At 44.6% G+C, this 27,735-nt stretch overlaps 1 protein-coding gene across 2 annotated transcripts in view; it reads left to right on the top strand.

Moving 5' to 3' along the window:
• The window catches only part of DLEC1 (DLEC1 cilia and flagella associated protein), a 1,790,999-nt gene that overhangs the window by 253,032 nt on the left and 1,510,232 nt on the right, over positions 1–27,735 (top strand). For both annotated transcript variants that reach the window (XM_069647686.1, XM_069647685.1), the window contains exon 5: positions 20,448–20,558. In XM_069647686.1, the coding sequence (XP_069503787.1) occupies positions 20,448–20,558 (111 nt within the window). The remainder of the gene's footprint in view (positions 1–20,447; positions 20,559–27,735) is intronic.

The following is a 27,735-nucleotide window of genomic DNA, read 5'->3' as shown; positions in this document are numbered from 1 at the left end:
GAGCAAAATTAGAGGGTGGGGGTTTGAACATTTTTAGGTGGCTTATTACTTTATTGCCATTTGACAAATGTGTATAAAAGATTTTAGAAAGATTAGAGACCCAATCTTGAATGTTTATGGAAAGTCTGAATAGATTTTGTCAAGTGGGAGCTAAGTTATGACTATTTTATGTATGTATATTTTGACACTTTTCAAAGAATAAAACATGGACGGATTTGCAGCAAAGTCATGCAAGAAGCATTAGCAAGGACCTGAAAGCATGATTTTGCAAATGTGTCAGCGTTTTATTTTTTGAAAAGTGTTATAATGTAGGTACAAAAAATAGCGATATATTTCTGGTGACTGAGGTGTATAGCCTGTAGCCATGGTCAGTGACCAGATTATATGAGTCGTGGCCTAGGCCTAGACCATGACTCGGACAATAAGGCAACTGGCCACGACCACGTGGGACTGGCAATGGGGTTAAAGTGGGCATGGCCACCAGGGAATGGCTATGTGGTAACATTTTTCAAAATCGGGATGGATTTGAATGGAAAATTTATTTCAGCCTGTGGCTAAAATTGTGCCGTGGCTACAGCTCAAAGTGCTGCACAGGATTGCATCAACATATTGCTGTGACTACCGCTGCATACTCTCTGAGACAATGCTAATCAGCAGACAATTACTGAGGATGCCGAATCAGGTGCCCACGTGGTCACCAGGCGACCCCTTGAAATCATTAACCACTTTTATTTGCGACCATAACTGGACAAGATATTGGGATTGCATGCCAGACTCATTTCCACAACGGCGCAGCAATGACTGGCCCACAATCCACACGCATTTAGAAAGCTGGTAGAGAGTCGAAAAACTTTTCGTCTGACTTCTAACAATAAATATAGCACCAACAATGGTTTTTAAGACTGCTTTACTACCACAATAGTTATTGAATTCCCCATCGCTAAGGTGAACAGGGCTCACTCTCCTATTTGAAACCTAACACTTGAAGAAGGAAGGGCACCTTCTCAAAAGAACCCTATCACTGGCAGCAGGGTAATCCGTCTAAATTACTAGATGAAGTGCAGTGATCTACTCATTCTACCGCCCTGCAATTACTTAATAATCGTATATTCGGATTTGATTATTGGGGCATGCAGCATGACCGAAGTACTAGGTTTGAATGGGAAAACATATTTTGCTTGCAGCTACAGCCTGAAGTGCTATACTGAATTACAACAAACCTGTGTGAACAGCATCAGTAAGGACCTGAAAGCATACTTTTACAAATCTGTTTTCTGTTTTATTTTTTGAAATTGTCAAAACGTAAGCAAAAGAAATAGTGATATACGTTTGGTGCATGGGCAATGGACGGCATGAATGCTTACTCTGATTTACTTATTGGGGCATGCAGCATGGCTGAAGCTGTAGGTTTAAATGGGAAAATAAAATCTGCTTGCAGCTGCAGCCTGGAATGCTGGACGGTATTTCAGCAAACCTGTGTGAGGAGCATTAGCAAGGACCTGAAAGGATGCTTTTGCAAATCTGACCTGTGTTTTACTTTTTTTAAAGTGTTGAAACTTAAGTACAAAAAATAGTGATATAACTTTTCTGCTGTGGGCAGTGGGCCTGGCCCTCAGCAAGGACAAATGTCTACTCTGATTTGCCTATTGGGATATGCACCATGGCCGAAGTCCATGCCCCATGGATTGTGGAGACTGGCCATGCAAGCCATAAGCACTGGCCATTGGTTACATTACAAGGGTATAGTGAACACTGAACTAAGATGCTGGGTAGGTGCAGTGGTGGTTTGGTGGGGCTGGCGTCATGGTTGAGCCTCATGCCCTAGGCAATTGAACAATGACTTACATCCCCAGCATGCGCTGCTGATAACGATACACATAAGTATGTGTTAAAAAAAATATGTTTGTTAAAGGAGTTTTATAGTTTAATGTATGCTAAAAGAGGAATTATTATTAATTTATATATTGTGATGTAACATTATGAAACATTTTCACTTATAAAACCTAGTCAATTGACAGAAACTTTTTTAAAGGGACGTTACTGTTAAGATGCAGCCCACCTTTGGGACTCATGTGCCTCAGCAGTTAGCTAGTGCCCTCCCACCCTGGCACCCCTTGGCACTTTCCTCCTGGCCTCCCATGAGCACTTGTCATTACGTACTGCCCCTTTAATTTATGGAGCTCTTTCACTGCACAATGCATATGTGCATTTATAGGAGCACTATGTATAATTATTTGGTATAAGTATGGAAAATGCAGATGCAAAAGATTTGTAGACCGTTGTTAAGTGGCAGTTGGTGGTTGGAAGTTTAACATGTTGATAGGCTATATGTAGAGCTTTTTTAAGTGATTGGTGGACATATATGTGTGTGGTTTAAAGCAGGCAACGAGGGAGTGTTACAAACATAACAGTAAAAAGTGTAGAAGGGTTGTCTTGTCTGATGGTGTATATGTGCATTCCAGGTTTTTTAATAAGGCATGGGCTAGACAGGGGAATGCAGAGACTGTGGATAGTCATAAAGGGCAATGGTTTATGGTGTTTATTGTATACAAGAGAGAAGAATTTCGGACAGAAAATGGTTTTTGTGCTGTATTCTTTTTCTCAAGTATACAATTGACCATTATTTCCATTTGCACAGTAGAACATGCTAATGGGAATGTTGGAGAATCTAATTAAACCTAAATACTTCACTGAAAAATGTAAGGTAGATGGAGTCTATAAGCTTATTTTGATAGTTATATTCTTTTAACTGTGAAAGGTGGTTACTAAAGAAACTTTTTTAGTGTTTTATTTTTTTTACATTTTTTTTTGCTTTAGTGGCCACAAAGTAAGGTGGGGAGGGAAATGAGGGAAGGGGCACCAACCACAAATATGGAGGGACAGGTGGACAGGGGAAGATGTTGCGCATGTGTTGTATCGAAGGCAGGGGGGGCAGTTTCTCTCATGCTCCTTGAGTACAGCTTCAAAAGCATTTTCAAATTTCTCCCCGCTGCAGAGTGGTGTGTTGCAGAATATACAGAGTACTGTTGTCTTCGAAAGATATGGATCAACAGCCTCTTTTATCGCTTGCAAGGTAACTGGTGGGATTTTGTGTCCCACAGAAGTAGGCTGTGTGGTTACAGTACTGGTTGAGGAAGATGAGGTATGGGAAGACAGCCTTTCTGAGAGCATTGCGGTGGTTGCATTTGGTGTGGCGGCGAATGGAGGTGGTCCGTAGGAGTACTGGCCATGTGGTCTATGGCTGAGTATACTGGTTGCACTCTGTCCATTTCACTTTGGTAGCTTTAGCCTTTGAAGCTTTAGTCTTTGGCACATTCCAAACAGTGGTAAAGAGCTGCAACACCCATGATTCTCTCTGGGTGCTGTGAGAAACCAAGTGTCTCACGCGCTAGTCCCCGGGGATCTGTCATCCAGGTGGCTAGGACACGGCCATTGCTTATTGGAACCAGTTCCTGGGGGTGGACCAGTGTGGGAGGATCACCTGGATGAGGAGTCTTTGGGGAGTGGAAGTGGGACACTGAAGGGTGAGGTGCAGTATCTCCTTCCCAGTAACACCTTTTCCCCAACCTAGAAGCTCAACCCCCCCCCCTCCCCCCCTCCAAACCCACTTTCTCCGACACAAATACTGTCTCACGGACAGTTCATTGTGAGCAACAACGGACTAAGACCAGAGCCGTATACCTGACATGTCTGAACACCATAGTCAGGCAAGGTCAGGCAATTACTGATCATTACACATGCACACACACCCGACTCCCATCACACTTCCCCACATGGATAAAAGGCAGAGCAAGAAAGCACACTCTGAGTGAGGAAAAGCACACGAGAAAGCAGCAGTTACAAGATGGCAGTTTTAACACAAGAAGAAAGGCGGTAACACCGGCAGGGTTGCAAGGAGAGAAGTACCTTTTGAACTCTAGAAATCGTTGTATTTCACAAGCCTTGGAAAGTGAGAAGCCTAAAACCAGAGCCTGAAGCTGAACAATCCGCACCAGTAAAAGCAGCAGAGCTGGTGAGTCAGAGAAACTGATAAGAAATCAGCTTATGTTTGAACCACGGTTGCAAGTAGAAACTTTGTATGAAGAAATTCACAATGAACAGTGTTTGAAGCGCATGTAAGGAGAGGCGCGAACAAGTGGAAACAAAAAGGAGTGAATGTACTTTGAAAAAGCCAAATAAGATACCGTGTACAAGTGGTCCTGCGCCATGTGGGTGCTCATTCGAAGTTCTCCGTTAGGTATCCAACTGAATGGCGACTGCTTTGTAAAAAATTTACTTTTATATCAAAGTTGTCCTCCAACGGATCAAGCTAAACCCTGTGCACATTCAAAAGTCTTTGATAAGTATAAAGTGAACTGCAATTGGTCCAAGCCCGCCTGAGCGAGACAAATTGAAAGTGAAAAAGGGATCTGAGCCCGGCTGAGGGGGATCCACGGTGAACCGTGAGGAGCCCGGGAAGGAATATTTTTGGAACCTTAAAATAAAGGGATCTAAGCCCAGAAGAGTGCCATCCACCGTAATCGAAAAAAAGGGATCTGAACCTGGCTGAGGGGGATCCAAGGAGAGACGCCCCGAATCACATAAGTATAAGAAGAAAATAACTTTCTGTTTTTGGTTTTATGCATCAGGCCCTCTGAATCAAGAGACTCTGATAAGGAAAGAGACTTGGTCACAGAAGCCCATGATGCTCGAATTGGAATTGTGTCCTTGTGTCGAGGAAGCCAGAGTGTGTGCTTGGTTCGAGGGAGCCGCCTTGCCCCGTGCTGGAAACTTGGGGAAGGGAGGTCAACGGCCTGAACATCCTGACTTATTATTTGGTGAACACTTCTTTCCTTTGCATGAACATTCCGCCACACTATTTGTAAATTAGCAGTAAGGTTTGGCAGTAGGTTTTTTTTTGTATAGGCCATTTTATTTTGACAAGACTCCACTAGGACTGCATTATTATTTGATGGTCGCAGCTTGCTCCCACCTTTTAGATTTAGGCTTGGATAGGCTTTTTTCACCCCCTTGTGAAAGTTCAATAAACACCCTTGAACTGTGGTCACTTGTGTGTGTCTTACTTAGATACCATGCCTTCCTTACTGTGCTAGAGGAAGGCACTTTCTCTACCTCATCCGCCTGGTCCTCTTCATTGTCTTTTGAAGTATTGCGCTTCTTTCGTTGTGTAGGTCCTCCAGCTGGTGGAGGTGGTTGTGGCTCTTGTGCAGGAGGGATGGCAATAGCTGATGCCATTTTTAAGATAAATAGCAGTTTTGCTAACATTCTTCCAAGTATGTGCTGTGTGCTACATTGGTAATGGATAATGAGTAAGAGCAGTGCAAGAGTACATTTTGAGCTTCTAAGTTCCTAGATGAGCTGAAAAATGCAGTTCCGACTGGTGACGATGCACGGACTCATTTGCGAAGTGTGGACGCATTCACGAACACGTCATCATGCCGCGAGCATGAGTCGTCACGTGACGCTGTCCGGAAAGTCCGCGATTACATCAGACTTTCGCAAATGTCGATTAACACAAAAACTGTGCAAAAAGTGTATACAAAAGTTAGATTATGCTAGAAGGTGGGGAATGGCACAGATTTAAGGTGAAACTCTCTAAATTGGACAAATATGTTGCTATATTAGGGTAAGTATGATATTAGTAAATTGTAGGAAATTAGGGTGCACTGGTAGAAACCCATGAAATCCACTGTAAAAACTTTGTTAAAGGGACATTGTGATTACTGAAAAACCCCAGATATTCGCCAGTTATGGTAAGCTATGCCCTGTGCTAGAAAACTTCCCCAACAGCTTGTGTGATGCTCCCAGTAGCACACGTATCTATAATGATGGTCAACTTTCTGCACTTGATTTTGAGCAGACCTTCATTTCTTGGCTGCTGTGATGCCACAAAAGATGGTGGAAAGGAGGGAGCACTCAGGGGAGGGAAGGTGTATCAAAGTGGTCTCCCCTGTCAAGGGAAAATCGAGACAGACCCTAACGCTTCCAGAAACAATATCCGTGGTTGGGCCAAGTATCTGCTGTGGCCTCTGAATTCCAGGTAGCTAACGGACATTTTGGGATATGTGAGGCTCATGTAATTAAAGGCGTGGCTTAACAAAATCTGTTACATTTGTTTTAGCACCTGATTGAAGGTGAGTAAGAGATGTGCGTTACATGCATTAAATGTGCTACCAAACGGTGCACCAAACTAAAGATACTCAAACATTAACCAAAGTCAAATCGAAATGGGTCAATGTATGTTTCAGTCCCTGAGCTTCAGGTGAACAGCTCAGCATTAAGAGTAATGTCTTGAGATGACGACGGAAATGATAGTGATTCTCAACACCTCTCAAAGCGAGTGGGAGGTTGTTCCACAGTTTACAGGCAGCCACGGAGAAGGCACGCCTGCCCACTCTAGTCAAACGGAACCGATTAACTACAAGATGGAATGTGGCAAACCGCAGTGCCCGTTGAGGAATGTAGGGCTGAAATGTGTCCTGCAAATACTCAGCCCCTTGAAGATAGTAGGCTCGATGGGCCAAGCCAATGAAAGGTGTAGCCGATGAAGAAGACCTGAGGGTTGAGCCAGATAGAGGGCATTGCAGTAGTAAATGCGGCACAATACCTAAGTAGAGACCACCGGGAACGCAGCAAAGGAGGCAAGAAGGGCAACACCTTGTAGAATATTTTGAGAAAAAGTGGCCAGCTTTGCAAGTCACCCCAGCATGAGAGGCCATGGAGAGGGTAGCCGAAAAGGTCACCCCCAGATTTTTAACCGCAGCCACCGGGACGGGCAGGCTTCCCAATTCTGAAGGCCAGAAAGAAGACACCCAGTGTAGAGGATCAGGAGGAGAACCCACCACCAGAACCTCGGTCTTGTCCCCATCGAGCTTCAGCCAATGGTCATCCATCCACCCCTTCATGGCCCTCAGGCACATGCGCAGATGCGACGACACCTCACGCTGGGCCGAATCTAATCAGAACCAGTATCTGGGTGTTGGAGGCATACGCGTAACACCGGATCCCATGCAAGAGTATCAGGCGGACAAGAGGCTGACCATAGATGTTGAACGGCATCGGGGACAAGGCCGAGCCCTGAGGAACACCACACCGAAGCAAGTGAGGAGAACAACAAAAAGGGGGAAGTGACCGGCGTTGACACATGTCAGCCAAGAAAGAAGAAAACCAGGCCAGGCCAGGCCAGGGCCAGAGAGGTCTGCTGTGGCCATGCGGGACAGTAGAATAGTGGGCGAGACGCAGGATCCTTGAGGGACTCTGCAGGTGATGGGGATGGGATCAGCAGCTGCTGAAGGTGAGAACACGCGCATAGTTCTGTTAACGAGGAAAGATTGGATCCAGGCAACTGCAGAACTGGAGAAATGGGCCGCTGAGGAAAGGTGGTTGCAAAGTATGGAGTGATCCACCAGATCAAAAGCCGCCGAGAGGTCGAGTAGAAGTAGGATGGCCATCTTTCCTTTGTCTTTTAATTCATCGATCTGGCTTTTGAGGTCGACAAGTGCGGTTTCTATTCCGTGCTGGGGGTCTGAAGCCAGATTGACGGGTGCCGAGTAATTTGTGAGCTTCAAGGTAATCTTGAATTTGCAAGTAGGCTATTCTGTCCAAAATTTTCAGTAGAAAGGGGACTGTCGTAATTGGTCGGTAGTTAGTGGGTATGGGCAGATCAAGTGTCTGTTTTTTTTAATAGTGTTAGAACCCAGGACTGTTTGAGGTTACTAGGGACGGAGTTGTTAGAGAAGGAGGAGTTTACAAGTTTAGTGATGAATGGGGCAAGGTCTCTAGCTGCATCTTTTATAATCTGGGCTGGGCAGCTATCGCCCTTACAGTTAGATGGTTTAAGAGACGCAATGATTTTGTGGACTTCGGGAATGGTGACTTTTTTTAATGTGAAATCTGAGTTAACGTGAGGGGTAGGGGTAGGTGCTGGTGTGATGACTGTTAGTTGGGATCTTTTGTCAGCTATTTTAGTCTGTAGTCCTTTAATTTTATTGGAGAGGGCATTTTGAATGCTCGTGCGCCAGGCTTTATCCTTAGTGCATGTCTCTGGCGGTGGGTTGGGGTTCTCTAGTTCTCTTAGAATGTTGAATAATTCTTTAGTGCTGGAGCTGGCTTGGGCTATTCTGTTATTGTAGGTTTCTTTTTTTAGCCTGGATTATCTTATTTGTGTAGGTGGCAGTGATGATGGCAAGGTTGGTTTTGTTTTCAGGTGTAGGGGATGATTTCCAACGTGATTTCCATTTTTTTTTTTCAGTACAAAGTGTTTTTAGCTCTGGAGTGAACCACGAGTTGAGATGGGCTTTGGGTTTGCTTTTTCGTAGTTTAAGCGGGGCAATAGCATCAATGGCTTTAGTCATGGTCTCATTGTAAATGTTAATTAGAGTGTTAGGATCATTAGTGTCCGGTAGGGTATTGAGTAAGGGGTCTACGAGGGGAACTAGAGCGTCTGCTGTAATGTTTCGTTTATTCCTTGTGAGGCAGGGGGGCGCAATAATGGGCTTTTTCTTTTCCAAATTGTTGATATGCACTTCAAAAGTGATAAGGTGGTGGTCTGACCATACTACTGGAGTCGGATCTAGTAGGGTGATGGTGCAATTGAGAACCGTAACCCAGTCTAGTATCCTTCCTTTTTCGTGGGTGGGTTTACTGCTAATTTGAGTATAGCCTTGTTCTAGTAATGCGGAGGCTAGAGAGATGGCGTGAGGGTCGCTAGTGTCCTTGTAACCAAGGTTGAAATCTCCTAAGATATTTTGCGCTGTAGGTTTGGTGGTGTCGGCTGCTAAGGCTATGATATCTTCTTCAAAGGACCCGGGGGGTCCTGGGGGCCTGTAAATGATGTGTAATGTGATGGTGCTGTTAGGTGAGGTTTGGAACTTAACTGAGAGGAGTTCGCATGATGCCAGCGACATAGGGGTGGCTGGTCTTATATTGAGTGGTTTTAAAGATAATGGCTATTCCTCCTCCTCGAGCCGTGGGTCTGTCTACACGGAGAATGGAATAATTATCTGGGACGGCTAGGGCAATAGAAGGGCCTGCTGCCTCATGCAGCCAGGTTTCTGTCATTACAAGGAAGTCAAGGTTATTGTTCACAATAATGTCGGCAATCTCAGTAGCGTGTGCTACTGAGGGTACGTGGGTAGAACTATGTACATCCTTACCAATGGTCTCATGGATATCAATGATTTTAGAAATGCAGTCAGAAAGTGAATCGCACAGAGCTTGAGTAGGTACTGTATGCAGCGAGATGTGCTCCCCAGAGGAGAAAGGCTTAACCACAGAAAACAATTCTTTGGACTGATTCAAAGCTGATTCAATCTTCAAAGTGAAGAAAGCTCGTTTTGCAGATTTAATGGCTGCATGATATTCCCCTGAGAGTTGTTTATACACTAATCTTTCCCTAAGTGAATAATCGATACTCCACTTTCTTTTAGCTGGCCTGAGTTTTAGATGACAAATATTAACCTCTTCTGAGAACCAGGGAGCAGAAGCATGTCTCTTAGGGTCAATAGATTTCATAGGGGCAACAGAATCGTCCACCATAGAAAATGTTTCAGATAAAAATGAAAAATCAACAAAGGGGAGTTCCGACATTTTTAAGAAAATAAGGGATTGCAGGTTGGAGTAGTCAACAGAATGTCAAGTACGCTTTAAAATAGCTATAGGGCTTATTTTAGGACAAGGGGCTAAACAAAACACAGCAAAAGGGACAGCCAGTGATCAGACCATAATAGAGGTTTAGCTGGTGCAGCAGTAATAATCGCTTGTTCAGAAAAAATCAAGTCCAAACATCCCCCATGCCTATGAGTGGGTCCCCGTACCAATTGAGGGAGACGCAGATCAGCCAAGGAATCGAAAAACTGGAGGTTGAGGGAGATATCAAAGTCTCTAACGTCACTAAAACACTTGGAATATATCTAGACTCCACTCTGTCCCTCAATCGACAAACCAACTCAGTTGCCTCAGCGTCATCCTATACTTGTAAACTGATTACAGCATGTCGCCCCTTTTTGACAACGGAGAACTGTCTGATTCTCGCCAGAACCCTCATCATGTCCAAAATCGATTATTGCAATGCCCTCTACTTAGGGACTAGTCAAAGAAACATTGATAAACTCCAGGTCACTCAGAACAACGCAATAAGGGCAGCTCTCAACGTACCTAGGCGCTCTCACATATCCAACACTAGACGCAACTTGCATTGGCTACCCATCAATCATCACATATCCCTCAAAGCACTCGTTCTAACCCACAAGGCCCAGAACAACGCAGCCCCGGCCTACTTATCCACACGCTTCACATAACATACAGCAACTAGACCCCTCAGATCTGCCCAGGCTCACACACTGACTATTCTCAGTTTCAAGCTACAGACAGCCGGAGGGTCGAGCTTCCAAGTCCTCGCGGCTAAGCTCTGGAACGCCTTACCTAATGCTCTTAGAAACGTTCATACATCCATTCCTTCAAAGCTAAAACCAAATTGTGGCTTCATGAACGGGATGCCCTAGCCTCGGCTCTATAGTCCTTACATCTGTTTATCCCATTACCGACTGCTCATTGTATGTAGACTGTTTGTTTATATTGTATACTTAGATTTGTTCCTCTCCTCGCTTTACGATGTTTTGAACTGTATGTAAATATGTGTAAAATTCATTCATATTATATCTATTTGCTGTAACTTGTAACTGCCTTTTAAACATGTGCCCAGATGCCCCGGGGCAAGGTGTGCACTACAAATAAAACAAATACAAATAAATACAAAAATGCATTGAACCTGATATTAAAATCCCCTCATACTATCAGGTTACAGTAAGTCATCTGTAGCAAGGCCACTAATTCCAGAAGGGGATTGAGAAATGCTGTATGGGGACCAGGTGGGTGATAGACAATCAAGAAATTGACAGAGTAAGTGGGGGAAATAGTCAAGTGAACCAATGAGGCTCCATATCAATGTTATGAACAAATGGAAGCGTCGCACAGGCCAGGGAAGATGTAAACATCATAGCCACACCACCCCCTGGGTGGGCAGCTGCCCGGTCTAGATGGAGAATATTATAACCATCAGGGAGGGCAGATATAATTGCGGGGGCCCGAACTATCCTTCAACCAGGTTTCAGTGAGGCAGACCAGATCCGGGCTAGACGTAGATAGAAAGTCATGAAAATAAGAACTAGGAGCAAAAAGAGACGTTGCATTAATTAAAAATGAACTAAACGAGGGTCTCCTAGTCAGGACTGAAGTGTCACATACTTTGAGTTGCATCCTAAAATCAAAGGAAATATAGTAGTCATAGGTGCCAATCTCAGGATTTAGTCCTAAATGGCCAAATGCCCTGCAAAAGGATAGTTGCACCCCGGTACGTCCGTAACGCGGACGGGCCCAGACGAGTTTAATTTTGTCGTGACTTCAATGCAGCGCCATCTCTCCTGCTGCGCATGACTGCTGCACTGTCTGCGGATGACTCCATTAATAGCATGACACATGGTATTAGCATAGCCAATCCCATCTCCCTGCTGGAAGGCAGTGAAAACAGACTGGGCAGAAGTGTGTGTGGCAAGGAAATGCGGTTAGGGGGCGCCCAGTCACGCGCCCGGTACGGGACAACACCTGTTCCCTAAAAGGAAGTAAAATAGTGCACAAACTAGTCACTATAGAAATCACGAGCCAAACACGGAGTCAAGAAAATAGCACAGGAGGCAAACAGCCTTACGGTGCAAATACACATCCAGCACAGAGTTCGGAACCTAAGAAACCTTATAGAGGCCAATCCTGTCTCCCTGCTAGAAGGCAGTGAAGATAGACTGAAGTGTAGCATGATATCCCGAAAGCAGAGAGGTAACTGGTGATTAATAGTGTGGCGTTCTCTGGAAATAATGCTGCGTCGCAGAAACAATAATGCAAGAAACCTGACCTGCAAAAAGATTTTAAAACACTCTTTATTAGCATTTTATAATAACAACCCAAGAACCCACAACTCCCCCCGCCCCCCATACCACCCTCCCTGTCCCCGCTCACCCTCCCCACTCCCTCAAACCCTTCCCCTAAACCCTTCCAGTGTCCGGATTAGCTCTTCCGGCTTCCACTCCTTCCATCGGTCACAGCATGCAGTCCTACAGCGTCTATGGTTCCCTGAGGATCGGGCGGGTCCACTGCCAGTTCACTAGATCCTACCTTCCCCATTCCACCCTACCCCTTCACCCTCCCACCCTTACCTGTGCTTCTTCATGGCGGTCGTAAATCGTTGTCCTTTGACAGGTCATTTAGCAATTGGGTCCAGTCCCCTTCCGTCTCTGAGTCCACATTCTGCAGAACCGTTAGTTCTGCCAAGCCCCACCTCTGCACATCCTTCCGCCAGAGGTTGATGGACGGACCCTGTGGGCATTTCCACGCTATCGCCATTCGGCGTTTAGCCAGTATAAGCAGAAACTGGTCCATTCTGTTCTGTATTTTATGCCTCTTCCCCCCCCCCCCCCTGGGAGCTTACCCCATAGACAAGTTTCCGGAAAACGTTCCAGTCTAGTTCCCAGCAATCCAGTCACTCCTTCGAGAGCCTCGTCCCAATACTCAGCTATTATCCTGCACTCCCATGTCATATGCCAAAACCCTGCTTGCGCCGTACCACATCTAGGACATTCATCCGATAGATCCCTGTTCATTGCCCGGAGTACCACCGGGGGTCACATACGCCCTATGTAAAATATTAAATTGAACCAATTGAAAACGGGTGTTCCTTGATGTCTTCCGGACCAAACCCCAGATCTGTGCCCATTCTGCTCTCGGTTTTGGATGTCCCATGTCTGCCTCCCACTTCTCCTTGACCCTCAGTTCCCCTTCTGCATTCCCCTCCCGAAGGGCCTTATAGATCTGCGAAATGCGGGCCCTAACCCTCCATCTGGTCTAGCAATACTCTGAGCACAGGACACGACTCCGGCTCCTCTGGAATTTCTACCCACAGCTCCGCCAGCCTACAAACCACTGCCCCATACGCTAGGAAAAACCCCTGGGGGAGGTCAAACTTCCGGCACCAATCCTTGCAAGTAAGTAGTTTCCCACCTTCAAAGAGATCCCCTACCATTTCACATCCTTTCTCCCTAAGCCTGTGTATCCCTACCCTCCCAATCACCTGATGGAGCTTCTGATCAGCACCCCATGGGAGACTGCCCTCATACCACCCGGCGACCCCCCCCCCTGCCACCAACATACTTCCTGCACGTCCCCCTTACCACCTCAAACACTACGGTTCTCCCCTTATCTCCTAGGGGTTACCAAAGTAGCTCCACCGGCCTACGATTCGGGGGCAGACTCCCTATCAATCCCTTAAGGGTCTCCCCCCAACCCCCGGTTGATCCCACACCAACACCAACTGCGCCGCCACAAAGTATTTCTCATAATTTGGGAGGCCCAGTCCCCCTTCCTCTCTAGCTCTCCGCAATATCTCTAAGGACATCCTCCTCCTCCCCGTATCCCACAATAACTCCCTAATCTTGACGTACAACATTTTAAAGAATACTTTCTTTGCCACATATGGTATGTTAGTAAAGAAATAAAGCAACCGCGGCAGGATCACCGTTTTGCATAGCGCCACCCTGCCCATCAGAGAAAGGGGTAATACCTTCCAGAATTGGACGGAGTCTCCTATTCTGGATAATGGCCTCCCTGTGTTGTGTACAAACCTGTCCTCCATCTCATGGAATACCCGTATCCCCAAATATCGAAATGACTGTCTCCCATTTTTTATCCCCAGCTCCGGCAGCTCCCCCAGTGGGCGATCCTGTAACAGGAACAGTACCGATTTCTCCAGATTGATACGGAAACCTGACATGTACCGAAAGTTCTGCAGTATCTCTAACAGCTCCGGGAGATACACCTTGGGCTCTACCATATACAACAACAAGTTGTCCGCGTAAAGGGACACTATGTGCTTTTGACCCCCCACTTCAATTGCAGAATCCATCATTTCCTGCCGCAGGAACGCCGCCAAAGTTTCCAGGGCCAGGGCAAACATAATTGGGGAAGCTGCACACCCTTGCCGCGTCCCCCTTCCCAACTCCCATGTCCCAGACACCCAATTGTTAGTCCTCACCATCGCCAGCGGTTTTTTATACAAGAGTGCCAACCATCTACAGATATTCTCCCCAAACCAGAATTCCTGCAACACCCGAAACAACCATTTCCACTCCATGGAATCGAACGCTTTCATGGCTTCAAACGAAGCTATCGCCATGTCGCGCCTCTGTGATTTCACTGGGTCCATAACATGGTGCAAACGACAGATATTACCCGATGTATTCCTTCCCCTGATAAACCCGCATTTGTCCAGATGAACCAAGCTCTGCGCCACTCCCGCCAACCTAGCAGCTAGGATCTTCCCTAAGATTTTCCCATCTACATTCAGTAAGGAGATGGGTCAATACGCCGCGCAATCCCTCGGGTCCTTCCCCTCCTTTAAGATCACCATGATCACAGCTTCCCTCATCGATTCCGGGAGACAACCTCTCTAAAAAGTCTCCTCATACACTTTCTGGAGTTGTGGCGCCAGGAGGTCAGCAAACATTGAGTAAAACTCCACCGGGAGCCCATCACTACCCGGCGCTGTGCCTCTCCTCATTGCGCGGATCACCCAGTGAATGTCCCCCTCCTCAATCGAGGCCTCCAATTCCTCCCGCAGGTCCTCCCCCAATTTCGGTAACTGCAGCGATTCCATAAGGTCCTCTACATCAACATCTAAATATCCACCCTCGCTCGTATATAACTACTTGTAGAATGCTACAAAAGTGTTGTTAATCTCCTTCTGGGTCCCACCTATCTCCCCCGTGCTTGACCTTAGCTGGGTTATGACTCGACTCAGACTTTCCCTGCCAATCAACCAAGCCAACAGCTTGCCCGTCTTGTCCCCTTGCCCATGCAATTTAACATCCCGCCTGTTGTTGTCGAAGAACGACAGCTCTGCCAGGGTTCCCTGATAGAGTTCCAAATTCCGCGCCAAGGCCTCCCCCACCTCTGCACCCCCCCGCCGCCTCTCTTACACATCCCTACTGTTATGGATAGGCATTTTCCTTTCACAGTCGCCTTTAAAGGCTTCCCATAACACTCCCCTGGATTCCACCGAGCCCTCATTCAACTCAAAGTACGATCTGATCCCTTCTCTGAGTTCACCCACAAATGCCCCATCCCGCAGCGCCTCCCTCTGCAGATGCCACAACCACCGCGGGGGTCTCTCATTGGACCCAAATAGCGTAGTCACTAAAGGGGAGTGATCCGACAGAGTGCGCCCCAGATACATCCTTTCCCGAAAATGCTGGCAATGTTCCCTTCCCGTTATAATGTAATCCAAGAGCGAATATGAGCCGTGCACACATGAATAGTAGGAATAAGCCTTTTCCTCCCCATGCTTCTCCCTCCACACCTCCACCAGGTCAAGTTTCTGCATCATCTCATGAAGAGACCCCGCCATATACTTCTTAGGCACCCCCCTGCTCCCCGACCCATCCAACTGCTCATCCAAATGACAATTAAAATCTCCTCCCCATATTATCATTTCCCCCCTATACGCCCCCATCATGAGAAGCACCGGGGGAAAATATTCCTTGTCATCTACATTTGGCGCGTACGAATTAACCAGACAGATTTTCTTACCCTCCCATGAGCACTGTACAAGCACCGTTTTGCCAATCTCATCCTTTGATACCGCCTCCACCTTCAATGGTGTCCCCCTCGCCACCCAAATGAGCACACCCCTAGCCTGGTTTGAATACGTCATGCCAATCACTTGCCCCCCCAAATTTTCCCCAGTTTCCCCAACACCTCTGTACTCGCATGCATCTCCTGTATCAAGGCCACTTGTATCCCCTGACTTTTCAGAAACTCCCCCACTCTCCGCCTGTTCTGGTAGTTCCCCAGTCCCCGGACATTCCATGTCCCAATTTTCAGACTTCCTAGCCTACCCACCTAAGCTATTGGTGCCTTCACTCACGTTATCCCCTCACCTCTCCCAGCCCCCCTAATATCTGCCCCAGCTCCACCCCCACCTTCCCCACACACCTTATTGCTGCTGTGCCGAACCTTGCCTCCAACCCCCCCTTGCACCTGTCCCTAACTTGGCGCTTTAACCGCCAACCCTTCCCCCCTCCCCACCACACCTTAATCCCCCCTCCCCCTCCTTCCACTGTCCCTTGGCCCCCCATTTCCCCCCTCCGCCCCACGTTCCCCACAACTATCGTAAGTAGGCCCACCCCCCTGAACTCCAATCCACCACTCCCTCCTTCTCCTTAACTGTAGACCCTTTGACCTACTCAACCCCCCATCCTCTCCTCCCACGGGGTTAGTAGCCAATAGCATTGTTTGGACTGGGGGGGGAGGGGGTTCCACCACCTTCCCCATACCACCCCTCCGATATCATATCCCCCTATTCCACTACCTCCTCACTCCCAGATAGCCCGTTCCTGTAATGCTATCCCCTCCTCACTTCCCGTTCAACATTACCCACGTTCTTCCGAGTCTTGTCCCGCCGTCTCCTTAGACCCCCCAGGCAGGGGGTCCGTCTTATGTGACCTTGTGTCCAACCAATCCCATACCTCTCTTGGGTATGCAAAGAACCATGACTTCCCCCACCCCGACAACACCTTCAGTTTCGCCGGAAAAAACATCATATATTTTAAATTGAGTTCCTGTAGATGGCTGCTCACAGCGTCGTAGGACCTCCTTTGATGTTGCACCTCCAACTTAAAGTCCGGGAAAATCCTCAGCTTTGCATTACCAATCGCATAGTGGCCCTCCCTGCGGGCGTCCTGTAGGATGGCGTCCCGATCCCAAAAATTCATAATTTTGGCCACCATCACCCTCGGCGGGGCACCTGGCGGGGGGGGGGCCTTCCGGACTCTATGGACACTCTCCACAGTGAAGAGATTGGACAAGCCTTTGATCCCCAGTGCCTTTAGGATCAGATTTTCCACAAATAGCTCCGCACTGGGGCCCTCCTCTCTCTCTGGGACCCCGACCAGACGGATGTTGCAACGTCTAGAGTGGCCCTCCGCTCTAGCTTCCAGTACTCGGGCTGCCCCCACAAGGCCCGCCACCTGGTTTTTGAGGTTCTGGACGTCATCCTCCACTGTACTGACCCTCTGCTCCACTTCTGTTACCCTCTTGCACACTTTGCAAAGGTCAGCCCTCACCAGGGAGACATCCACCCCCACCTCTTTGATGCTTTCCTGAAGGGTGACTCTGGAGACCTGTATCGCCTCCATTAGCGAGTCCAGAGTCACTGTACTTCCTTCCCCTCCTGAGGGTCTCTCCCCTGCCTGTCGATCTGATCCATCCTGTCTGTGTGGTCTGTCCTTTACTTCTGTATATTTTTCAATTCATTGCTGGCTTTGACCTGCAAAAAGATGACCTTGATCCATTTATCTACTCTCTGGCTGTGGTAAGCACTCATATTTTTGTGTTTGTACACTGAATGGGCTAATTGTCTTTTAGAAGAGCAACTGTTCAGTCAGATGAAGGGAAGCAGGAGATTGCTTTGGAGCAGACCTTTTGTGAAGAACTCATTAGCTTGCACCTGTGCCTGATCAACATTGTTTTTCTAAGTGTTCATAGCCGTTTGGTGGGTGGAAGCAGGTTTTGTAGAGTTGACCATTCCCTTGATGGCAAAACAAGGGTGATGGCTGGAAGGTTTAGAATTAATCTTAACCTCTGGCATTGCTCTGGGCAACCCTCCACACATCACTCTTCACCTGCCAAGCAGTTACAGAAGAGTAAACACCATATGCAATTCAGCCTTGGTCCCACCCCAAAAGGGACTGTCCAGCCGGAACTGCTTGGTCACATCCCTTCTGCACAAGGCCAAAAGCATCCTCAGACATGTTTCGGCCTGGGAACTCATCCGTGAGGAGTAGCACAGCAGGCACAGGACCCACGCCTGGGCATACCCGTCCCACTCAGGGTGACTAAGCAAAACAAAAGAGGTGATTGCTGGAAGGTATAGAACTAATCTTAACCTCTGGCATTGCTCTGGGCAACCCTCCACACCATCGTTCCTCGCCTGCCAAGCCATTGAAAAAGGGGAAAGACCATATGCAAATCAGGATTGGTCCCACCCCAAAACGGGCAGTCCAGCCCAAACTGCTTGGCCACATCTCTTCTGCACGAGACAACTAGCATGCCCAGACATGTTTCAGCCTTGTTGGGCCTCATCACTGAGGAGTAGCTTGGGTCTCTATGCACAGCAGCCACAGGACCTACAGCTGGGCATACCTGTCCCACTCAGGGTGACTAGGCAAAACAAAAGAGGTGGTGGCCCGCAATAGGCCCTTGAGATGGTAACTAGAGCATTCAGTTTAATCATTTATTAAACTGGAAGCCTGTAGAGATTGCAAAGGACAGGATGACCCTTTGCATGATTTACAACCAATAGTTGTGTCCTTTGGGAAGACTAGGAGCAGGGCTTAATGATAGCCTATGTGGCAAGGATGCCCATGTCAGTGAATGGGCTGTGGTTTAGAAGTATGAACAGGACAGAAATATCTGCTTGAGCAATTGCTGCTGGATAGTGGCAGTGCTGCCTCCAAAAGCATCTGTTTGTTATGGGAGAAGGTGCAGCTGAAACAGATGCTTGGACTTCACTGAATCATATCTAGTTCATGGATGAGAAGTTGGAAGGTCACCATTTTTTTCTATGAGATTATGGGGCTCATTACAAGTTTGCCGGTATCCCGCAGGTACCAGCAAATTGTAATACGGTTTCCACCACTTGGACTGCCGGAATTAATGGCAAATTCCAAGTGGCGGAAACGCAGATAAAACCCCATTCCATGGAGTCCCATGGGACTCCATGGGGGGATTTGCTGGTATTACCGGCACTGGTATTACAGAGCTGGTAATACCAGCAGTATTTTGCCAGTATGGTGGTGGATATAATTCCAGTTCAGAGCTGATGGTAAATCAACCACCCTACCAGCAAACTTAGTCGTGTGCCAGTGCAGTACCGTGCCGGTATGAGGTAATACTGGCACGTTATTACCGCACAGACACACTCGTAATGAGGCCCATATGTCTACTCTTCAGTTTTTCCTTCAAGTTGAGGCAACAGCATGTTGTTCATGGTTTTAACCTTTGAGATAAATTTCGTTTTAGTGTAGGAAACAGACTGGCTGTATGGTTGAGATGCCAGTCTTCCAATTGTGTACATACTCTGGCGGTTCATCTAAGAATACAATTCTTTGTTAGTGGAAATTAAAGAAGAAACAAATTAAATGGGAGCCATTATTTCAAAGTGTATTGTTGTTTTCCCAAAGTAGTTATGACCAACTGAAATATCTGATTTAATGCTGATCTGACCATCAAATTGAAAGTCCAATGACACAACCACTACTCCCAAAATATCACCATCAAATTAAGTTCTTTAACTGGTTGTCAGCTTTCTGTATCCTAGGGTATGGTTGGGGGAATAGCGGCCAATGCCCTTCGAGGGACAGTGCCTTTACACTTGTGGTAGAAAACTGGGTTTTGACATTTTTAATCAACCCCTTGAACATTGTGCCTTTCTATATTAATGCTCAGTCAATGCTGATTGCCATGTATCTCAAGTGCCTTATTGACCATGCTCTGTGAGCCCTGCGATCTAATGTGCATGCCTTACATTTGAATGCTTAACTTTATAGTACCCAGAGGTGCCTGCTTCCACAGTTCTCGCCTCTGACGGGTTTCCCTTTTGGCATACATAAGCGTGTTTAGACTGCTGCTTTCCTAGACAAGGCGGCTTCAGCAGATGGAAGTTGTCATATAGTAAGCAGGCTCGCATCCCCTGAGCTGTGTGAACCATAGAAGCAGCATGCTCGGCAAGATCCAACTGTATCACTGTTTGCCTTTCATTCTTATGTTTTCTTGAGCGAAGCAGCCTCTGCCTAAAACTAGTATGCTGAGACACTGCTCATTCACCTGAAACATTGTTGCTCGTCAGTATCATGCTATATCTGAAACCCCCCTCTCTATTGAAAGGCATGTGTGCGCTCTGGTATGAACCCGAGTGTCTTGAGGGGGAAAGGGGGTTGCTGCGTCGAACCTCATTTGTCGTTTGGTTGCTTTTTGTCCTGTGTATGCTGGCTTTGCTGATTTCCGGTGGATAGGTGAACAGATATTAATGGCAGAGTCTGGTTATTTTTCTCTGATGCACTCAAACTAGAGAATGAAGGATCTGTCACCCACTCAAGTATTTATTCGTACATTTGTGCAGTCTGACCCCACGTTTCATTTTTTCGCAGCTAATAATATGGACTGGCATTGTTCTTTAACTAAAATCAACTTCCTGCATCAATATTTCCAGAATTGTGTTTCTTTTTTAACTGAACATATATCTGAGTATAGTATTGTAAATAAGTTAAGTGTGTACCATTCTCACCAGAGTTACCAAATACCATGATTTAGAGATTCTAATTTTCCATATGTATTTTCTCCTGAAGTGGATTCTTACTTCAGGTGGTGTGTGGACAATGATTTACTAAGGAAGCATCATTTAATATGCCCTGAAGACTACCTGCCTACTAAACCATCAATTTCCAAACCCCCAGAAGGTAGGTTTTATTTTCCTATCCGAAGAAATGAATATATCACTGGTATCTGAAATAAGCTTGTTTTCCATTGATTTTGAAATATGCATTTTATTATGAAGTGGAAAGAAATTGTAAAACTTGGCACTGTATTAACTAATCAGACTATAAACTGTGCTATACACAAAGTAAGGGGAAACTACCCCAAGAGCTCAGTACATTATTCATGTTAAAAATACCATTGCTTAATATAAGCAAACGCTATGTGAAAAATTGGGTATAAAGCGACACAGTTTACAGTTGGTATTGTAGGGTAATGCATCAAAATGTCCACAGGATGCTAAGTCACCAATAGTACACAGTAGCATTTCCCAACACGTTGTCATGATGCCTTTACCCTCTATATGTTATTATTCTGTAAATATAATATATATTTTTTTATTGTTGTTTTGTTCAGAAAAATAACCCGACCTTTCAACATGATTATACATTTTAAAATACTTTTTAAAAAAATGAAATTTGTCTATACATTTACATATACACTTGTATATAAAACACAATTAAACATAAAATCCATAATTTTCAATCAATCTTATTACATAAGTCAAAATCCTTATCATCTTGCCTGATATTCAAACAATTTAAACATTTTAAAACTGCATATCTCATACGCTTTGTATTCCCAGTATATAATGCTAACCACAATTGGTCAGACGTGAGCCTAGAATCTTCATTAAACAGCTGTTTAAATGTTTAAAATAAAAGATTTAAAGTGGTAACAGATCAGCACATTGCACCACCAGATGTTTCATTGTTTCCATCTCTTGATTACAAAATCAGCATATCATGCCATGTAAAGATATCTTCTTCCATTTGTACATTATTTCTCTTGTTGGCCATATATTCAATCTAAACCTCATGAAATCTGCACGATGACTAAGATTAGGGGATCGTTGCAGATATTTTTCAACCTGTCCTTGAGCTTTGAGGGCAAATGGATTCTGATTGAATTTTTGAATTTTCATACAAGCCGTTCTTGTCTTAATCCAATCGGACCTCCATAGTTTGAGCTTTATTCAGATTCTCAATTAATAGAGTTTGTGTTATATCTGCTCCAATCATAATTTTTCTAGCAAAGCTATGCCAAGTTCTTGCAAAGTTATCTTCAGCCAATAATAAATGTTTGGATATAATCATGAGTAAACCATTACTATTTTCTCTCATTATACATTTTTTATACAATTGGCATACTTTCCATTTGTAAACTGCATAAAATGAAATTAACCACAATTCATACCTAAGAACAGGCATAGATTCTGACAATGGAAGCATTAATGTTTTTTTTTTTCCAATAGGCATTTTCATACTTGGGCCAATAAGCATAGGTTTGACATCTTTTTGTTTCAGACCCATACAGAATGGTATGAATACACTTTTGTTTATAATATATAATCAAAGGATCTTTGCGGCTTATCGGACATATGATTATTCACACAGATACCCAGATAAACATACGATTTTACCAAATGGAGATCAGTATTCTGCAACTGCCAACAACAGAGTTTTTGCCCCTATTTTACACCGAATTGCATAACTTGGGTCTTCTTAATGTTAATACTAATGCAATTTTTACTGGCATAGTTATCTAGAGCATTCAACATGGTGCGTAATCCAGCAGGTGTTTTGGATATGAGCACCATATCATCAGCGTAAAGAAGCCAATTTATTACTGTCCCATGTAATTTAGGTGGATCAGTGATCATACCCCTGAAGCTAAACCCAATGTCTAAGATAAAAAAGTTGAATAGGGCGGATGCCAACAAGCATCCCTGCTTTAGGCCCCGGGTGGTTTCTATTGGCTCTGACAATAGCTCATCATTATTTAGACATATCTGGATAGATGTATTGGAATGTAATTCTATGATCCATTTCAAAATATGCCAGGGACATGCTAGATCCATTAATATCCTATACAGTAGTTCTCTTGGAACAAGGTCAAAAGCCGACCTAAAGTCGACGAATGCTGTAAATATGGGCTGCTTCACCGTTTCCCTTGTTGAATAATGGCATTCAAAGTTATTAGGTTGATGGCTGTACCTAAACCTGGTAAGAACCCTGTTTGAAATGGATCTCTGTGGTTCAATTTATCTAACCACTTATTAAATTCTCCCAGAATCATTCGGGCAAAAAATTTTCCCAGACAATCCAAAAGTGCAATAGGTCTATAAGAAGCTGGATTTGCACAATCTCCTTTCTTAAATATTGGGAGAATTATAGAGGTTTTCCAGGATAGTGGAATATTCCCGGTCAACCTGATGTTCTTAAATATTAGGTGTAATATGTCAACCCAAAGGTCTATGTTTTGTTTTAACATTGAATTGTGAAGCCCATCCGGGCCAGATGCATGGGAGGTACTCAATTTAGATATATAAAAATAAATATCATCCAATTCAAATTTCCCAACATGATCAGCAGCTAATCTGTTCCAGTCTAAACAAACATCCACAATCAGTGTGCGATACACATTGTCAAAAAAGGTTCTCCATCGCTGTTCCGGAATGGGATTAATTTGCATTATGGTCTGGTTTTTGTGGCGGCTATTATTAAGAAGCGCCCATATTCCTCCAGACGACTTCATGATGATCTGTTTCATCATGATTTCACCATCGTGTTGATATTGCATAGCACGTCGGCCTCTGTGCCATCTTTTGTAGGCATTTTGTATTTGCTTTATCTGTTCAAGATTAACCACTAGGGAAGCCTTAGAAACATTGGACAGCATCTTTATATGTTTCCTTCATACACTCTTTTTATATTTCACCTCTGAATCAAAGGCATGGAGATGGCTTTGGTGACCCTGTTGAGTACTCACCCCCCTGGTGTAAGTAATTGCATAGCATGAACATAACATGATCTATCATGGGCATTAGAATCACAATATAACTCACTCAGCATTTGTCTATATTGAACTACTTTGGACCTAGACCATTTTATGCGGTTACCAGCATTATGGACCAATAAATTGGACATGTTATAATTAATGGCCTTTAACTGGTCCATAGGCCATTCACATGTGATACATAGTTGGCTATGGTCGCTCATTATTGTTGGCTTTACAGTAAAAGATATTTTACTCAAGAATTGATTATTAACATAGATATAATCCAGTATCGCAAGATGGCCGTCGTTATGCCATGTGGCTTGGGGGGGCAACATCTTCTTGTATAGAGCCATTCAACATGACATAATTTCTATCTGCCATTATCGTGACCAGCGATATTCATCCATCGTACAAACAGAAGTTTCCTTAGACAATAGATGAAGCTTTATGGGGGTCATTCCGAGGTTGGAGGTAAGGAATTACCGGCACCGGTAAGGGTGTCGATGCCGGTAATCCCTTACCTCCGTATTCTGAGGTCCCTTTGCAGGTCTTTCCTTACCTCCTGCTTTTAGCAGGAGTAAAGTACGGGACCCACAAAGGTACTTCGGAGGTAATTACGGTACCGTAATTTACGGTGCCGTAATTACCTCCTTCCCCATTCCCATTGAGCCCTATGGGGCAGGAATGGGAATGGGGAAGGGCAAAAGGTGAATGGGGAATTACCGGTCCCTCCAACCCTGGAATGGACCGGTAATTACTCCATTCACCATGCGGATTTGGGACGGTTTCGGAGGCAACCATGGAGCTAATTACTCCATGGTTAGCTCCAAACCCGGAATGAGGCCCTATGTCACCCATGATGAATGTATTGGCAATATATTCATCCAATAAGAGCTGATCAAGAATAGTATTAAATTGATCAAAAACTCCTGAGAGGAGAGATGTTTCTTACCCCAATAAATGTTAACAATGGCACTATGACTTGCTCCACGCTGTATTTTTACAATTTGAAATCGTGGAGATGGTGATTTGTGTCATTTCATTTCCAAGTTTTTATCTTTTTGAAAAGCCATCAATAAACCCACCATTGGCCGACCCATCAAGGGTTCAATTGCCGGTACTACATAGATGTCATAAAAAGTCCCAAACAGGCGTCGTACGAAGCCAAGTCTTCTGGAACACTGTAATAACATATTGAAGGAAATCCTCACGTTTGGTGTTAATAAAATGTTTATTTCCTCTAGTATTCCAAGAGACTAGTCTGATTGAATCAAATGTCTGTGGTTGTTATGATCTCACATTAAGATTTTGATTCAACCATGCATTTTGGGTACCTGTTAAAGAACTCGGATGAGAAACTGTCTTATCACCATATATTCTTCCTTTGGGGAGATCAGATTTTTTATTTATTTGGTCATGGACAGACATATCGTGACTCAATTTAAAGCCTAAATTGTAAAAGGCAGTTCGAGTTAACCATAAGGTGTTTAATACAACCCCTGACTGAATGTACAGTTGTGCTTCCGTTAGATCAGTTTGATTCACAAGTTCAACTAAACTAATATCTGCTGATGTCAAGTCTTCTAGCGTAGTAATTTCCGCACAGATGTTCAATAAACTGCCACGATTTAGATCATATTTTAGAAAGGGATGACCTCGACATTTAATCAATAAGCGATGATGGTTTCTATATTGGGTCCCCCCCTTATGACTAGATGATATAGTCCTAGACTTGTTATGTACCGTTGTAACTGGCCTGCCACTTGAGAGCTCCTGGAATGCCAACTCGGTGCCCCCACTAATTGTTGACTCATGCTCTATAGTCGATTGTAACAGCCTTGGGCCTTTCAAAAGTAAATCAACGTTGGAGGATGCAAAGTGAGTTGATTGGCTGCTGTCCTTTAGCAGCTCCTGTTTAGATCTCATCATGATCTGCTTTATAGTTTCATTTTCCTTGTTATAGTTTTCAAGAGGCCCATTTCTCATTGCGTAGATCCTGTATTGTACAGTCTGTATTTCTTGCATCCCTCTCGTATTGCTTTAGCTTCAAGGACCGATTCACCCCGTAAGACAAAAGGGTTCTCACTAATAGATATTGTAGGTTGTAAATTAACAGGTGCCTTTGGTTGCAATTTCTTTGCTATTTTTATGGCCACTGTTGTTTCCACAGGGTTTTCAATTTGTCTTAGTATTACAGCTTGGTTAGGAGGTGCTACAATAGCACCTAAATCATCCAGAGGTTTATATTTAAGAGGAACATTCGTTTTCTGCTGTGTTTCTAGCTTGGAATTCAGTCTTCTTTTTTTTGGGCTGGAATAACAAGCTTCGCTGCTTTTCTAGCTTTATTCATAGTGCTCCCTGTATTAATTACTTTGCTTAACTGTATTTGTTTGTCTTGCTCATTAACTCTCAAGGTAGCTGTAGACTGAGTTTTTGTATTGGTGAACATGGGTGCAAATATGATGCCCTGGGACTTCAAGGGTGTATCTATCAGTAGAGAGGTGACCGGTCCAGAACTCACTTTTGTAAATTCTGGTGTGCCTTCTATGATAACTATTTCAGCAGAAGTTGTTTTTTAATGTCCCCTTTGACGTATCCTGGGATAAATTAAGGTTATCTACTGAATTTGTCTGTGTACATTGACTCATGAAATTGGATATGGATTTACTGTCCGCTTGACCATTTATAGTCAACTCTATATTAATATTTGAACGTAATTGAAGAATCAGATCTGTCTGATTTTTTTTTTATTTTGTCATCCAGCATCTCGTATAACTTTGCCAAGGATAGAAGTGCCGTATTCATGACACTCAGTATTATTTAAAGCTGGCGCTTCGGGAAACGAAAACCGATTATCTTTGTGGCCTGCCTGATAATCACATAAAAAATATGGATGATTTCCAATGGGCTCATTAAATCTTGTTCGCCTTGGGGTGGGCGCTACAAATGAGAGAGATCTGTTTGAGGCACTCGATGGCGATTTGTCAAACATTATTGGTGATTTATATAAAGCATGATTTTCTTTCGCCACCGATGACTGACCCTCGAATACCTGATTACCCTCTCTATTGGGTAAAGTTTGACTGTCTAACCCATCATCGAATTGCATCAAATCACCTGTATTGGAGCATACATACTGCACCTCCAGTGTGTCTAATTCATGATGGCTTGATGCATTCGTAAAGTCCAACATTTCCTCATCAATATCGCCAGCTAGCGTTAGTTTTCCATACTCTTCTCTTAGCAATTACTGCGCCTGAACTGTGCACATCGGGGGATTTTTTGGCGGGGAATTGGTCTGAACTGGGGACAATTTAGCATCTGCATCAAAAACTTGGGTAATACGTATTTCCCCTGTTTTACAAACTAAAGTTATTGATGCATCCGCCAATTCCTTCCCGGCTTGTTCTAGATACACAGCATTCACAGCCTTTGGTGGCTCATTAGAGGCTGACCTCTTCGACACTACGCCGACTGATGTAATGCATGGCGGTTGTTTGTTTAAATTCCCATTTTAAAAAAGTGGCATTTATATTTTCATGCCGTCTGTTTTGCAAAATGCTTGGATGTCAACATTAAGAGCAATGGGTCGTTTTTTATCTTTATTCTCTTTAAGCCTTTTGGCGATAAAAGCCTTTTTACACTGCAGGGGTGAGAGATTGTACATCTCTGCCCCTTTTTCTGGCATGCCTGATTTTAACGAAAACATTTGTCTAGACTTGCCGTGTTTAGATCATAAATAACAAAGAGAATAACAACAATAGAAGAAAATACTATAAATATAGAAAAAAAGCAATCAAGATATCAAAAGAAATAAAAATAAATACCACTCAGGCTCAAAAGGCCGTTGCCCCTGACCCCGCTGTCCAGCTAGATAGCAAGACAGTCCAACACACTTACTCCAACAAGCGGGCGTTCTATTTTTGAATAGAGGAAGGTGGGCTTGTGGGCGGAACCAAGACCTAAGTGAAAACAAATAACAGGAGTGCAGGTCAATTTTTGCAGGATGTATGTGTATGGTAAGTATCCAATTCCAGCTTTTAGTCCAGCAAAGAGCCTACCAGCACAACCAATGAAATATGTCCTTGAAGGATGTATCGCTATCGCGGCTGGCAGCAGGAAAAAGGATCTCGGACAGCAAGACAGTCCAACACACTTACTCCAACGCACTTCCGCTCAACGCGGAATATAATAAACATGTTCATGATGGTTGTGCCTACTTATGCCTATGCTGGCTGCACAATATAGACCCAAGCTACTCCTCACTGATGACACCCATTGAGGCCGAAACATGTCTGGGGATGCTTGTGGTCTCGTGCA

The sequence above is a fragment of the Ambystoma mexicanum genome, chromosome 2q (genome assembly GCF_040938575.1).
Source record: "Ambystoma mexicanum isolate Mex_15411 chromosome 2q, UKY_AmexF1_1, whole genome shotgun sequence".
Taxonomy (NCBI): domain Eukaryota; kingdom Metazoa; phylum Chordata; class Amphibia; order Caudata; family Ambystomatidae; genus Ambystoma; species Ambystoma mexicanum.
Note: the sequence above shows the minus strand (reverse complement) of the source record. Positions and strands in the feature narration are given on the sequence as shown.